The sequence below is a fragment of the Biomphalaria glabrata genome, chromosome 14 (assembly GCF_947242115.1).
Source record: "Biomphalaria glabrata chromosome 14, xgBioGlab47.1, whole genome shotgun sequence".
Classification (NCBI taxonomy): Eukaryota; Metazoa; Mollusca; class Gastropoda; family Planorbidae; genus Biomphalaria; species Biomphalaria glabrata.
The window spans coordinates 12,526,710-12,542,967 of record NC_074724.1 but is presented as its reverse complement, the minus strand read 5'-3'; the positions used below and the strand labels follow the sequence as shown (position 1 = coordinate 12,542,967).

General features: G+C 31.1%; 1 protein-coding gene across 2 annotated transcripts; it reads right to left on the bottom strand.

Annotated features, from left to right (window-relative positions):
* On the bottom strand, window positions 1-14,972 carry LOC106073882 (serine/threonine-protein phosphatase 2A 65 kDa regulatory subunit A alpha isoform-like). 2 transcript variants are annotated; one of them, XM_013234540.2, is made up of 16 exons: window positions 14,821-14,972; window positions 12,707-12,797; window positions 12,267-12,367; window positions 10,324-10,465; window positions 10,093-10,183; window positions 8,770-8,917; window positions 8,465-8,620; window positions 8,214-8,328; window positions 6,761-6,961; window positions 6,045-6,223; window positions 5,724-5,784; window positions 4,446-4,600; window positions 4,099-4,241; window positions 3,070-3,161; window positions 2,096-2,131; window positions 1-1,399 (listed from the first exon to the last, which is right to left on the bottom strand). In XM_013234540.2, exons 1-15 carry the CDS (start codon window positions 14,914-14,916, stop codon window positions 2,121-2,123), a joined length of 1,782 nt encoding a protein of 593 aa, XP_013089994.1. In that variant the 5' UTR covers window positions 14,917-14,972; the 3' UTR covers window positions 1-1,399; window positions 2,096-2,120. The 2 variants fall into 2 exon arrangements, with proteins under 2 accessions (XP_013089994.1, XP_013089993.1); XM_013234539.2 differs by lacking the exons at window positions 1-1,399; window positions 2,096-2,131 and adding an exon at window positions 2,542-2,868.
* Between the last annotated feature and the right edge of the window lie 1,286 nt (window positions 14,973-16,258).

The following is a 16,258-nucleotide window of genomic DNA, read 5'->3' as shown; positions in this document are numbered from 1 at the left end:
GAAACAGCCATAATTTTATTCCAAATATCTAGATGTACAGTTACATGATCTGAAGAGTGACATGATCAAACACTTCTGACAATGCTGGATGTAGGACTTTGATATCATGTTTATTATACATGTATTGTTACAAGTCAGGATTTGAAAAATACATTTAGATGTATTACAGAAATACAAGGATGAGTAGTTCTAATGTGATGTTCCTCACAATGGGCTTGATAGCAAGTGCTTTCAAAACAATTCAGTGATTTTTTTAAAACATGTATAACAAAAGAGAAAAAAGTTATCTCCAGTCAATTACAAGTGAGAGGATGGATTTTATCCAATGGCTACCACATCATAAAGAGAAGCAGTAACACTGCACTACCAGTACACAGATTGTATTAACCTTTAGGTACAAGTAGACAAAGTAGTTTAGCTATCACTCAATAATACAATCCAAAAAGATTCCTAGTTCATGTATGATAACTTGCTAATGGCCCCACTGCCAGCTCATAATATACAAAGTACTTGTATTAGAAGGTGTCTTCTTAGAAGAGATATGTCTGGCTATAATGTGTAAATTATAAATACAAAATGATCCAACACTACCCCTTCATTGGTATGAAACTTTTATTTTACAAACTGACAAAATTGTTCGCATTGAAAGCAACATAAAATGTATAAACAGTCTAAATAAATTATCAATCCAATGAGAAACAAATATAATGTCAAAACTGATTATTTTTTTAAAATCTGAATTGATTTTAAAGCAAAATTAAAAAAAAGAAAGAAGTACTTTAAATTGAAATATCCTAGGATAATGTAAGAAAGGTAAAAAAAATATCTAAGTCTTATCATAGTGTACCTAGTACAGAGCAGATCTGACAAACATCTTGTTTGCACTTCTTGGGTGTTGAAACCAGAATATCAAACTAAAACACTCAATAAGAGCAAACTACACAAGTAAATTGTACACAAACAAACTGTACACAGAATAAAGAGAGACTATACCATACAAAAAATGTAAGGGCTATGCCTATGATATTAATACAATAGGAAGGGTTGGGCAGATCAGGACTTGACTTTTTGAATACATAGAAATTAATGACATTAATTAGTTTTATAGAAGGTTTATTTTTACAACTGATGTGACTGGAGTTAGAATAGTCTAGACAATAATTTTACTCTAGAATTAATGACAACAAAAGAAAACCTCTAGCATTCTTTGAATATGATGGAATATACTTTAATAAAAAAAAACTTTTTGAATGTCATAATTATAATTGTCAACAACTCCAGTTTGTTTTTTTTATTTGGAAGTGAATTAATTTATTTTTTAATTTAGTTGATAGTCGAATAGGTACTCAGGAATAAAATATTTTCTCCATGACTTCAGTAATGATGTTAACCTATTTACCTGTAAATAGAAAGAAAGTCACTGATTACATCTGAATTTTCTATAAAAAAAAATATTGCATTCTTAATTATGAAAAGAAAGTTTCTCCAGTGACAATGAAATGTGTGACAAGTCTAATATAACAGGCTGAATAAAGGATAAAAAAAAGGGGGTGGGGTGGGGATTACTTTTTTCTTAATTGTCTCATCAAAACTAATTAAAATATTCAATTAGATTGTCTGTTAAAAGCCAGGACAAACATGTTCTTAATCAAAATTTGGAAACAAGAATCAAGTATTCTTTCTCAATAAAGTCTCAAGAGTCATCATTTTTATATTCTCCAAATTTTACTCTAATTTCATGAGGTGACTTCAATTGTCATCACTGATTTCATGAGCCAAATGTTTCCCCAAAATATTGTTTTACCTCCACTTAATGACTTGGAAATTTATGTTTAAACTTACAGTACATTTACTACAGAAATAAATGAATCTATACAGTGTAGTAGTAACTACTGAAGACTACAAATGTTATAGTGAAAATGAAGTAAAATTCAATGTTGAACATGCACTTATTTGTAATTTGTCCCGAATTGAAAGCGGGGAACTTGTATTAATGACTAATACTTTTACTGTGGGCTTTGTGAAGTAGCCAGGAAAACACAACATTGTGAATGATAAATGATTCTTGAAAAAATAGCAGGTTAGTGATACTTACTCTATATAACAATGTCAAAGCCTGGTTACTTGAGCCCTGCAAATGATCAAAGAAAATCAATTCAATTCACAAATATTCAAAACTGGAAGAAAATCAGAATAACTTGCAAAGAAACTTTGAAACAATTAGATTAAATACAACTTTGAACAATCATTTCTGTAAGAAAGAAACTCAGTTACATTTGTTTATTATTCCACAAACAATTGATTATCCTTTAAAAATGATCAATGTTGCTGACATAATTTGTAAATGAAAGTAAGGAAATTTCAATAAACTTTCAACTCTAAAAATAAAACAAATAAAGGGGACAAGATATCTTGAAGTTATTGATTTCTGTTTTTATTGAAAAATGTTACACAAAATAATTAGTAATTAAACACTCCAAACAAAAATCATTTTATCAAACTAAAAATAATTGTAAAAAAAAATATATAAAACTTTGATGGCTGATCAAACTACATGTCCAACCAAATAATATTGATAAATGCATTCTATTTATTGTGTTGAGTAATTTGAAATTCTACTTTACATGTGATAAACAATATAGGTGTCTTTTCAAAACCTGCTCTCTCTTACAAGGACATGTTTACAGAAGAAAGTTTGTCCTATAAGACAGCTAAAATATTGGTTAACACCATAAGCTCTGGTATTCAAACCATATACAAACAAAATAGAACATTTTTATTTTAAAAAATTTTTCCATTGAATTTAAATCCCATTCTACGCTGATCCTAGTACTTCCAGAGGAAAGTGCAGAGCCTAAACAGCTGCTCCTTTAAAAGAGAAAGAAATAGCTCATTAGACTAGGAGAATGTCTCAAAAGTGATCAGATAGTACGTCCTTTCGTCAAGGTGTCATTAGAAGGGAAACATTTAAAACAACAACTAGCTCTTTCACTTCTAAATTTGTCAAGGTAGTTTATAAAATAATCATAAAACACTGAACTGAAATTGATGTAATAACTAAATACTGACCCTCCAATGCCTCCAAGGCATAGTACTGGACATCCATGTCACCGTCTGCCTTTAATTTCTCTAACAAAGGTTTGACTTGAGTCTGGATGGAGCTAAAATAACCATAGAGGAAAACAAGTGAATACAAAGTTTCAAATCAAATTTAAAAAAAATAGGAAACTTGACATTGAGATATTGGATGTAGAAGATCCTTTTAAAAGACAAACTGTATTTAGAAACCACTGTGCAGTTACAGTTAGTGTTTCCCTGTCAAGAGAAGGGGTGTGTAAGATGTGAGATTGTGTGGTCGTTTATTTTATTAGTAGTGAACTGTTTTATCACAGGATTTTCAAGGGGGTTAATAAGGTATCCAGTGGTCAGTCTAGTCAGTTGTGCTGACCTGCTCGGGGTCAGGAGCAGGTTTCTGTGTTTGTTTCTATTCCGATAGAGCATGAAGGGGACATTACATTTCTCTTTTATTTGAGTTGTTACAGATTACTGGTAATGTCAAAAAAAATATTATTACAGTCCTATGCCTAAACGCCCATGCACTATTTGTAAGGGTGTATTTACCTGTTTTTTTATCCTTTGAGATACCCCTATTTGTATATGTGAATCAACTGATATGTTAATAAATCTTATAAATTTATACTCTATTGTTGATATCATAGTTGTTCCTATTAAAGTAATCTAGAATGGTCAACCTCTTCATATATATGTACTAACCATTATTTTTTAAAATATTATTATTATAGTTTTTATATAGCGCTACTTTCATGCTTATAGCATGCTCAGAGCGCTATGGTCCAATCTCATTTGTGGACCAGTGGAAGGGAGGGGGTATCTATCAGAAGGTTTTTGCGTGCTGCCTGTATACAAATATATTACTTTTAAGCATGCTTTTAGATAGAATGTTAATAATCAACAAAATTGGCTGTGTGTTGCATTACGTAAGACAAAACTACATCACCGAACACACAATAACTTTTTTCCTAAATACTTTTGAATACTCCACATACATAAACAGTGGATAAACATATAACTACTTACCTCTGATCTAAATGAGGAGCTAATTTCTGTAATGTCTTAGCTACATTAAATCGGACGTTGGCGACGGGGTCTGATCCCATGGTGATGATTGTGGGCAACATCAACCTGGTGGTCAGATCCTGTCCTAAAGGCTCAGCAAGCAACTGTCCAAGGGAATAAGAACAAATAGTTGTAAATATATTAATTCTGTCTCAGTAAACAAATAGAATTATTAATAAAATGGAAATGTGTTTTTGTAAACTTAAGCCTATCTAATAAAAAAAAAAAGACTTCATTAATTAAAAACAAGGGATTTAAAAATAGTCATAATTTAAATAATCTGAATATCGACGATTATAAAGACTCACATTTATACAAAAGAGACATGTCATTCGATGCAGATAATTCTGATCCCTTGACATCTGTAACACCTTTGGTATGACTGTCTGCTGAGCCCAATCTTTACCAAACTTTTCCACTAGTTTTTTCAAGTTTAGAGTGGCTGCCTCGCGAATAGCATAAACTGTATACACAAAAATAAAATTACAACCAAATAAGCAAAGCTACATACTAGTAGGTTGTAAAGAATCAGTTTACATAAAACCTTATACTTTTAAACGATAATTTAAATTTTATATTTCTTTCAACTCTTTTAAAAGAAAAAGAAAATCTCAACTCTTTCAGAAACGATGCTCCCAGCATTAATTTGATTTAGCACTAGTTAACGGACCAATGCTGGCATTGTTTAGTGTTTTAAAATGTATTATTCCTTAGTTTTTTCTTTTGTAGTTTTAAATTGCTTAAAACTTTACATGGACTAGTTTCCCAATGCTAAACCTCTGGAATTTCCTTCTTTTAAAAGGATTTTAAAAATCTCTATTTTCTTTAGATGGATGTTCTAGATGGTAACGATATAGGATATGGAGCTCAAAGACTATCATTTTAAGTGTTTATAATTGTGGTAAGAAAATAAGAATATTGTAAAAAAAAAAAAAAAAAGTTTTTACTAATTATGATCATAATAAATTTCAAAGATCTGGTCTAGAGTAGACTAGTACTGTCAGTTTTCATTGTACCAAAAGTAGTGACATGAATAATTAGCTCAAGATTTCCATTTTATATTTTAAATGTGTTATACATGTTTAGTGACTATACTTAAGATAAAACATTTTTGTTCACTATGGATCATGAAATGTTTCCTAGATCTTGGAGACTTATCTGCAGTCAGTAAGTTTTCATACGTAACTTACATAAACTATTATTAAAATAATTTTGAGTTTTATAAACATTCATTTGTATAATTTAAAAGGGGCATGAAAAAAAAAATTCTATACCAAATTTAACATTTTCTGATAACAAACAAAAAAGTTATTTTATTAAAATCAAAGATTGTTTTCACACCCTGAAAAAGCAAAAAAAAAAATTAATTCCTCCAAATGTGGATAATAATTCCCAAAGAGAAAAAATTAAAAACATAATGAAAAGTAAAATATAGAAATGAGTACATTAAATAATTGATTCTGTTTAGATTGAACTTAAAATACTTAATACAATGCATTTTAAATTAGCAACTATTCATGCTTGTACACAGTCCAATTACAAATGTTTACTGCATGTCTTTACATGTAATAAAGTGTAAAATTTACCGTGATCCACAAGCCATGTCATACACAAGGAGTTCAACTTCTCATCAAAGAACTCTACTCCCTAGTGAAAAAAAGTGAATGTATGTGTATTTTTTTTAATTTTTGAGAAAAAGAGTCTTTGTAATCACAACTAATTTCCATATCGATCAATAAAGCAGACTCAGTCTTAAGTAACTATACAGATACATATATATTCCTATTTGCCCAGTCTTCTAACATACATAGTGTATACCAAAAAATATCTGGAAGTGATAAACAAGCGTTTGTTTAGAGTATATAAGCAAAATGAAATCAAAGTTGATCCCTTTATACTGTACTTACTAACTGGCCAGCCAGAAGAGGCATGTATTCTATGATGGCAAGACGAACTCTCCATTTTGTGTCTTCAGCCAACTCAACAATAGCAGGTAGCAGGGACTGAGATAATTGTTTAATGCCAATCACTTCATTCACACAATCTAGATTGGAGATGATATTCAACCTAACCTCGGGGCATTCATCTAGAAGAGGCATAAAACAGTTACATTCAATTGTATTCAGAAAAGTTTTTAAATAGTAAAACATATCACGTTAATATCAAAAGGTGCACACTTAACAGTCATAATTTATGAATGATATATTGATAGGAAAAAAAAAAGTTCATCTGCTAAATTTGAAAAGATAAAAAATGTGGGATCTAAAATAAAATGCTAATGTATGTTTAAATCTTTGTGCAGAAAAACAACAACTCTCATGGTAGATCTAATACTAAAAGCACATACATGGATATACTAATATACTTAAGAGATAAACAGCGACTCTTGTGTTTATTCTTTTTTTAGATGGGGAAAGGGGGGGGGGGGGGGAGGGGGGCGCCTCACATTTTTAGATGAAAGATCATACTTGTGTATTTGCATGATCATTTGCGTACAAAATTACAAGATGCATACTAGTAGGCCTCTCATTTTTAATTTTTTCAGTGTGGTACTAAAAAAAAAACCCAACAAAAAAACATGGTAGCTTAATTAAGCGATCCAAGTAAAAACATAAGGAATTACCTTTTAACTGTGTCAGAAATAGTGGTAAAAGATGTTCTATTGTATTTTCTTTGCCTAGTATTGGAGACAGACCCATGATGACTGAGGCCAAGGCAGACTTGACATGCTGATTGGCATCTGCAACAAGGTCTTTCACACAGGGTAGCATGTTGTTCATGATAATCTGTTCACGTACATCAGGGGACAGAGCCTGACAAAAATCTGAGGATTAGAAATATTTTGTTTTACTGCAAAGGATGAAATGGATCAAGCACATAAAAGTGCTAAAAAATAAAACATTGACTCCAACTAGGCTAGGATACAATCTTGTTAGGTGTAGAAGCTGTTCGATGCCAAAAATCTTATGTGTTCCTATAATTATTATTTTCATATCAACTAAAAAATGATCTATTATATTCAGTATTACATCTGGAGATACGAACCAACTAGTTTTGTCATTGTTAGACCTAGTAGGTGAATGAGAGAAAGCATTAAGAGTAATGTAAGAATTATGAATATTATATTCAACACTAGCCGGATATGACCAGCAGCATGCAGGCTTTAGTTAGGGAATTACTCATCTACTGGATTGAATTTAGATCTGTCAAACAGGGAGAATGTTTCATGCACATTTTTTTAAAATTTTGCCACGAAAAATAAAAGTAGAGTGTGAAAACAGGTTAGCCCGTTCAGCCAACATCATATCAAATATAAAATACTGTAAAAACAGTTTTACCCAAATAGTTAAAAAGGTTTTGTTCTTTAATAGAGATACAATTAGATACTTTTTGTCTATTTTTAGGGCATTTCGCTTGTGAGAGGATAATAAAACATACACTATGGTCCCCCCCTCCTAATGATCTAAGGAACATTTATGCCTTATGATTGGTCGAACGGTTTTGATTTTTATTCGGGACATACATACATACATACATGCGCCTTACTTTGTGCTTTAAATTATATATAAAACATAATTACACTAGATGAAATGTACAGAAAAGTGAAGGGATTGATTCTATATTTCGCCAACTGAGCATTCAGAACTGGCAGTTAGGGCATAAAGACAAAGTAAGTTTCAGCTTGTTATTGTACTCAATTATTTCCTTGTCAGTGTAATATTCCAATAGTTTCTTTATTGATAAAGATGTCTTGAAATAAAAGTAAACTCACATAAACTAACATACTAAATGGAGATGAGATTCACAACAGCCATTTAACAATCTCAATAGTGGGAAAACAAGAACAGTAATCATACTTTTTTATCAAACAAAGATATTACAAATAAGATTAAGTAAAACTGAATCATAAAGCTTTAAAGCTATTTTATATCTCATTAAAAAAATAAAACTCAATGTTTTTTGTTTTCATTATTACTGACTTTAGAATAGTCTTAGATAAACTGCTTAGAAAAGAAATACCAAACTTTAACAAAACAACACTGCCTAGAAAGGAGAATACTTGATTGTAGCTTTACCTTTCACTTTGTGTGCTGATGCAGCTCTGACTTCTGCCTCACAATCCTTCAACAAACTTTGGAAAGCAGGTACAAGGTCATTTTTAGTGATTTCTGGACCCACAGCTGACTGAAGCTAGATATGTGGGGAAAAAAAAAAAAAAGGAAACCTTTCTTTAAGATATATAACAGCTAAGAAAAACTGCATTTGGCAACAAAGAAATGGAATTAAATGACATGTTCATTCACAATCTATAAAAAAAGACACGTACCTCTGTGAACTTATCAGCTACCATGTACCTAACTCTCCATGACTTGTCTTCTGCTGCCTGGCGTAGTGTAGGCATGACCAACTGCTCCGTATCTTCTGATGGGAGCAATGATGCTATGCTCACACTTGCCTCAACAGCTAACAGTCTGACAGAGTCCTTTAAGATTAGAAAGAAAGAACACATTAAATGCCATGTCATTGATACAATTTTCAAGGAATGTTTTAAAAAGCTTTTGGTGCTAAGCAAAAGTTGCATTGAGCTATATGGACAGAAAGCTTAAACAGGCTAGCTAGCCAACAACGTACTTGTTCATCTTGAGCGAGCATATTGAAAAGCTGAATGAGGTCAGACTTAAGGTAATCAGATTCAACTACTTTAGCAAACTCCCCAAGTTTTCCTGCTGCTGCGCGGCGAACCATTGGGGTATCATCAGCACACAAGCTGCGGAAATTCCTGAAGACAAAAAAATAAATAAAAAAAACGATAAAGAGATGTGATATAATTATTATAAACATTTGTGTCACAATATTTTTTTATAACACTTCAAATCTTTGGGAGTATAAAGTGAATTTTTAGTATTACATTTTCTTTATTCAATTAAAAAAAAAAAAGAAATAAATGATACATATTATCTTGAACATTCTTTGTTATACTAATCAAATGAAAGTAAAAAAACTAAAAATATCTGGAAAAAAATATTAATGTTTAGTCAAAATAACATCACACCACATTAGTACAAACATGAACCCTCCATATAGTAGTATACTTATGCCAATAATGTAGCATTAGTAGTACATTAAACTGGAATAGAATAAATAAGTACATGTTATTAGTGGAGCTTAAGTTGTTTAAATTATCGATGGGATGAGCCTGAAATAGTGCATGCTTTCTTTTTTGACACACACTGTATACCACTGATAATGAAAATTATCAAAAATGTTAACGCCATGATACTTTTATAAATTCTATACTCATTCAACAATATTTTTGACAGAATAAAAAAATTATTGAGAATAAATTTGATGCAACTCGAAATTAGCTCTTCTAACTTAGATTTAGAGGTCAGGTTGAGCTGAATCAAATTTTTTTTTAAATCATCAAGATTCTCCATTAATTTAAATTTAGACTTAATTCTCAACTAGACATGCTATAATTGGTATCGCCAACGAAATATTTATTTTAAAGAGAATTTGACCTACAAGAACATCAAAATTAGTGACATGTATTAGCAAGTAAAGTTTATCAAAGATATTTACTGAGGAAAGGACTGTTTTAATCTACGCTTTGCAAACACAAAGTTAAAGACCTATACAACTGTTAAAAAATAGTGGCTTGATCAATTGGACATGAACTTGGTTTGACCAAAATACATAAAATGGGGAAATGGGATAAAATGTAGGTATATCTAACTGATGTAGAAAACCCAAAATGTAATAAATCCAAAGCCACCAAAATCCAGATTTCCAGGATATCCCAGAAAAGTGACATTCCTGATACAATATCACCATCCAAGTGAACAAATAAAATAAAATAAAAAAAACAACAACATTGTACTGATGAAAAGAATAAGAAGTAAACTGTTGTTTTTTTTTCAAAGTTCAAAGGTAGCAGTTAAACTTTCAACTTACTGTCGCAACTCTGCTTTCACATTGGTAGAAACTCGCTTGTAACAAACAGAAAACAATCCACATGCTGAAGTTCGAGATGTAAACCAATCACCTAAGGAGTATAATAAACACTATAATACTTGAATATGATTTAATAGACACTAGAACTACACATATATCAGTATTTCATTGGTTTCGAAAAATTCCACCACAAAATATACTATATCCCTAGCAGTAAAAAATGCCTCTTACCACCAGCAAGCCGTTTGACCAAGGGTACAAAGTAGTTCTCAAGATCACTCTGACTGTGCTGATCAGCAATAATTCTCAAAGAATCAACAGCCTTATCTCTCACCACAGTTTCTTCAACTGTTGCAAGACTTTCTAGAGGGGGCTAGAAAAAAAAAAAAAGGTTTATATAGTGTGACAATTAACAATAGAAACAGTTTCCGATGATTTTAACATTTAAAATAGGTGTTTATTACTGATAAAAAGTAAATAGCATTAAATAAAAATAACAACTCACAATCTACCTTTTTATTTAATCCAACAATATTTCTTACAACTAATTTCATAGTATCTTGCCTGAATTTGTCATGCATCAATTGTTATAAAGAATTGTTCATATTTTATACAAAAAAAAGAAAACAAAATTAAGTGTTTGTCAAGTAACATCTTCAATAAAACTTCTTTCTGCTACTTTGAGCAGCACACATGATAATTTTTCCAAATGAAACACAAATCTGTTTTATTAGACCATAAATTAGCCTTGGGACAATTGTAAAACCAATAAACACACAGTTCCAATCCACTAGCCCTAGGTGATCCTCATCTTCATTGTCACTCTCTTCCTCCCTAACTTTTTGATACCTATAGCTCATTCTGCTTTCAAAACAACAAGTGTTTCAGTTTCAACCAAGACACAACTACAAAATACACAGCAGCTCTACAAATGAAGACAACACAAGGAACTAACAACATTTGCGTGTTTCTGATACTTAAGAGGATTTCCTGCCAATAATGGGACACCAAGTATTGATTAATTAAGCCAGGTTAATTCAGTTGTGCATGCAATGCCATCAATGAAGTCATCAATAGAGAAATATGTTTACAATTTTGCCCAAAGAATAATCAAAATAATGTGATTTTGGTATTTTATGTAACAAGTGTTAAAAAATATAATAATCATGAATTGCTGACTACTAGCAGCAATGCACATTATTGATTAAGTGATGAAAGGTAAAGAAAAAATGAAAAGCTACTTTTTAAACAGACTTTCACTAACAAGGGAATGAGTAAAGGTACATACTATATATATATTAAGATACAAGCAATCTAAAAGAATAAGCCAGAAATCAATAGTATTATGAAAGTAATAGGATCAGGTCACAATCAGAAATAGCTATTAAGAGGATAAGTGACAATAACTGGGCCACAATACTAAAATAAAAAAAAATAGAACAGAAGCTGCAAAGCCTTTGATATTTTATCTTCTCAATAAATGCTAATTTATTTTTCAACTTCTTACTGATAAAAAAAAAAAAATCAGAGTTAGTAAAAAAGACATTTTGTACAAAATTAAAGTCATTTTCTATTTCACTAGACCTAGATGTATGTTCCCTGTCTTTAACACAGAGGAAAGATAAAATCACTATATTTTTTTTAGAACACATCTTCGATATTCTTTTCAAGCAATTTAGTTAGGAACCCTGTAGCCCAATTACTAAAAAGAGTCATTCTGGATACTAATATCTGGAGTATTCCAGCTTCTGTAGCCTCATTGTGGCGCCTCTGTAGAAATGCCTAGTAATGAAACTAGATAGACCAATAACTGGTAGTCAGTGAACAAGGTTATCCTGGTTCTTACCTGGTCCCTTTATAAAAATCCTTTCAAATAACTAAATATGATAATGGCACCTATTAGGCAGATTCCCTACTGGACTTTTTTTCAAGGATACTACAAGCCTGACAAACAAAAGTTATCAAACTATTAATTGCCATTTTTTCAAAACCAAAAAATACCATCCTATTCTGAATTCAATGAAAACAATATTTTAAGGATTTCATAAGCACTACCACAAACCTTTGCACCATTGAACAGATGCTCCAACAACCCTTTACATTGCCTGAATAAATGATTTAATGAAGCATAAATCAAACAGGTAATGAATGAAAAATAAAAGGTGAATACTAACCAGTAAACAATGAACATGCTCTGGACCACCTACAAGAGGTGTAAAGCTCCCAAGCTGTTCAGCAAGGGCCAACAACACCTCGTCTTCATCATAAATAGTATCTGAAATAGAATAATACTGACATTACTAATTATTAAAATATACTTTAAAAAACGAAATAAATAACACTATATCACAGGAACCTTTCCGTTAATCAACTTTAAGATAAATAATAATACTCTCACTCACTATGCTAGAAATAAACTTTAAATAAAAAGATGATACAGAAATTATGTAAGAAAAATAAAACTTTTGAAGTCTAAGATTTGGCAAGTAAATTTAAATCTCAATACGGTCAATACCTTCAAAGTTGAGGTAAATTTGATTATTTTGAAAACAGGCTAAACATGGAATTATTAAGAATAAGCTCTACAAACTGATTGTGTATATGAAGCACCAACCTGTTAGAAAAGGTATTAGTTCTGTGCGTGTTCTCTCAACTCCTAGAGCCAAAGCGATAGTTCCAAGCTTTTTGATGCTGTTTAGTCGTAACTAAAAGAAAAAACAACAACTACAAAATGGCTTTCTTGTTTACTATTCTTTCTTTCTTTGCTTCTACGCATATCATTTTTAGTTTGCATAGAATTTATAATAAAAATGTCCAAGGCTAACAAAAAGATAGAGCATGGCTGCATGAATTTTCATGAAAAATTTAATTAACAGTTTAACAATTACAATAAACCAAAGTGTTTTGTGTTTTTTGGTATGATTATAAACATTTAGGTTAATTTGGGCATCGTAAGAGCTATTAAATTACATTCCCATTGAACTTTCTTCTCATAGAAATAGTTTTTTATCAGTTTTTGCTACCAGGCATCCCTTTTCTTGACTTTTCTCGGGGTGAAATGCGCCACTTGTAATAGTGCAATGCATCATTGGTTGGCCACCCCTGTTCTAGATTAATCTACATCTAGTCTAGATATACCTATCATCTCTAGTTTAGAAGTTAGCAGCTATATCATTTTAGATCTAGAATCTAAATGTCTACAGGAAATTGAACCAACTATTAAAGTCTCTGTATACTCTTTTGTTGATATTGACTATTTAAACTTGATTCTTGAAACAGAATGACTTCAAGTTGAAGTTCACCTTTAACTAGATCAAGATCTATAGTTAAGGAGTTTTTTTTTTTTTGTTTTTTTTTTTAGGAAATTTAGGCATCAGCTAAACATGAACTATCTAAAAAAGGCCTAAAATATGTCATAGTCTAGGTGTAAATAGGGAGTGTTAACTAATATTCGTATATTACTATCAATAACATTAATGAATGCTATTTTAATGAACATTGAGCTGTTATGACTTATGAGGCGCGCCACACTTTTTGCAACTATTTTAACAATTATCACTAATGTACTACAAGTAAAAAAAGACAAAAGGCAAAGAAATAGGCTACTAACGAAGTAAGAAATATGCTAAAACAATTAACAAACACAGTGATACGCACAACCCTGATCTCCCTCTCTCTTATTCTGTCTCTCCTTGTTGCCCTAATTATTGATCGAACAGGTATCAAATTAGGTTACAGTCACTGAGCCAAGTGAGGGGGGCTAGACAAGTGGGATGACCCTTTTTTTGGGTCAACTAGGTAGGCTACAGTGCCTACAGCATAGGTAAAACTTGTCACAACTTGTGTCCTGGTTATGGCGTCAGTTATTAATAGAAAAAAGCAACAAAGTAACACTGACCTGTCTAACTTGAGTTGGTGTAAAAAGAAATGGATATAAAAAAGAAAATTGAAGATAATAACATTTTAAATACTAGACTAGATCTAGAACTGAAGTAACTGAAGTTTTTGTTAGAGAGTAGTGTAGTGTTTGTTAAGTTACAAAGTAGGGAATTGTTTTCATTTATGTTAGCGATGGACCTCATTGACCTGACCCTCTTGACTTCATATTTTATTGCAACTATGCGTAGAAAAACAAAACAATATAAATATAAGTCTACTCACTCTACTCTAAGACGGTCTAAGTAACTTAGACTTGAGAGTAATACTTACTTAGGACTTAGAGTTATATGTCAAGTTATGACTAGATCTGACTAAGTTTTCTAACCATTTTACTTAGATCTAGATCTATCATAATCATCTAGATCTAGAGACGAGTTTTATTTACTTTTTAAAGTTAGACTATTAACTATTTCGTATTTGATTATCTATAGAATCTAGATCTAAATTATAAAAATTTATTTGATTTATTATAATTATGAGGCTATAAAAATTCAATGCGGCGGCAGGGCTAAACCTGTTCATTTGACAGAAATGACTAGACTCTATAGATTAGTTAACTTCAACTTAAGTTTTGAACATGTCAGACACAAACTGACTGACAGAGCAGAGACAGTCACACACACACACACAATGACTGATAAAAAAAAAAGAAAACAAGTTTTGAAGTTTGTTACAAAAACTGACAAAGTCCATGCTTTAATATGGACTATTTTATAGTTTAAGACGTAAAAAAATACACAGAATACACAATCACTTAATAAATATTAATTAGAATCTTATTTAAATTACCTGTACATCTTCATTTCTTAATTCATCAATTAAAACGGCAATAGGGTAGAGAGAGTCATCGGCATCACTGGTAGCCATGTTGAATTTATAAGTCATGTGACGTCATAACGATTTTATTTTTTCCTTTTAGAATCTATATATATATTTTTTTAATATGCAGCATGTTCTGAAAAAAGTCTACATTTCTTTTAATATTAAAATAAATAAATAGATTTAGATTTATATTTAAAGACTTTAGATTTAGTTTATGCTTTTTTTATTTTTAAATTTCTATTATTTTTGACGAGATGGCGAGATTTTAGAAATTGTCTATATGCACGGCGAAGCTTGTTCTTGTTTGGTCTTTTCTAGTTAGATTTTATTATGATTTTACATCTAGTCTAGTTTGATCAAAACTAGGCCATAAGCCTGTAACGTGTGTTGACTGGACATACCAAGTCTTTTTTTCTCCTTTTTTTATGGTGCGACAAGTTAAATAAATTTAATATCTAGGAAATTTAGGCACCATAAATTTAGGCATCCGGATAATTAGGCACTCGAAAATTTAGGCACCGGATTATTATGCACTCTTATAATAGCAGCCTTAATTTTAAAAATAATTTAAAAGTTTTAAAGTATATTTTATCCTTAGGCTATGGGCTATCGATGACGTTATCAAAAATAGCTTCTAGCGGATCCAGAACCTAGGAGTGTGGGGGGGGGGGATTTTTTTTTAGAAACCCTAACACTAACGCCTAGTAAACCCTAAACATAAACGAGCGTACAGCTCCGACGCCAAAAGCTTTTTCTTGCATTCTTTACTGCAGAAACGCATTCTCCTGACATCTACATCTCTTTATTCATCCTATTCAAAAAGGACCTTTTGAAAATGTTTTACTTGAAAAATATTCTAATATGCATTTACAGGCCCTTAATTTTACTACATTGCAAATACAACCGATTTGTACCTTGAAAATATAAGACGAAAAAAAAAATCGAAAAATAATTTTTTGTTTAAAAGCTCATTTTAAAGTGATACATTTTGTTCAATAGGCATGTTTGTAACTTGGTTTTGTTACGGAACTATAATTCAAAGCTCTAAACCAAAAATTTCGGAAGTGGGAGGAGAAATTAAGTTGGCCAATTAGATTCTACTCTAAATTTTTTTGCATTTACCGCCCCTCCCACCGGTACAACCCTTTTTCATTTAATATTTACTAATGATAAAATTTTAGATCAGAGTCTGTGTGCGACATACTATATAAATGGGTTAAAACATCAATATGTACCTTATATAGATAGTGTTTTATGGCCAACGGTTAACAAGCATAGTGGTATGTTATTGTAGGAGATATTATGGTCCGTTCTGCCATAAAAAGGCATCGATCTTAATTGTTGCCAATTAGTTTTTTTCTCAGAAGATAAAGCGACGTCCCTTAAATTAATAATTTAATGTCTT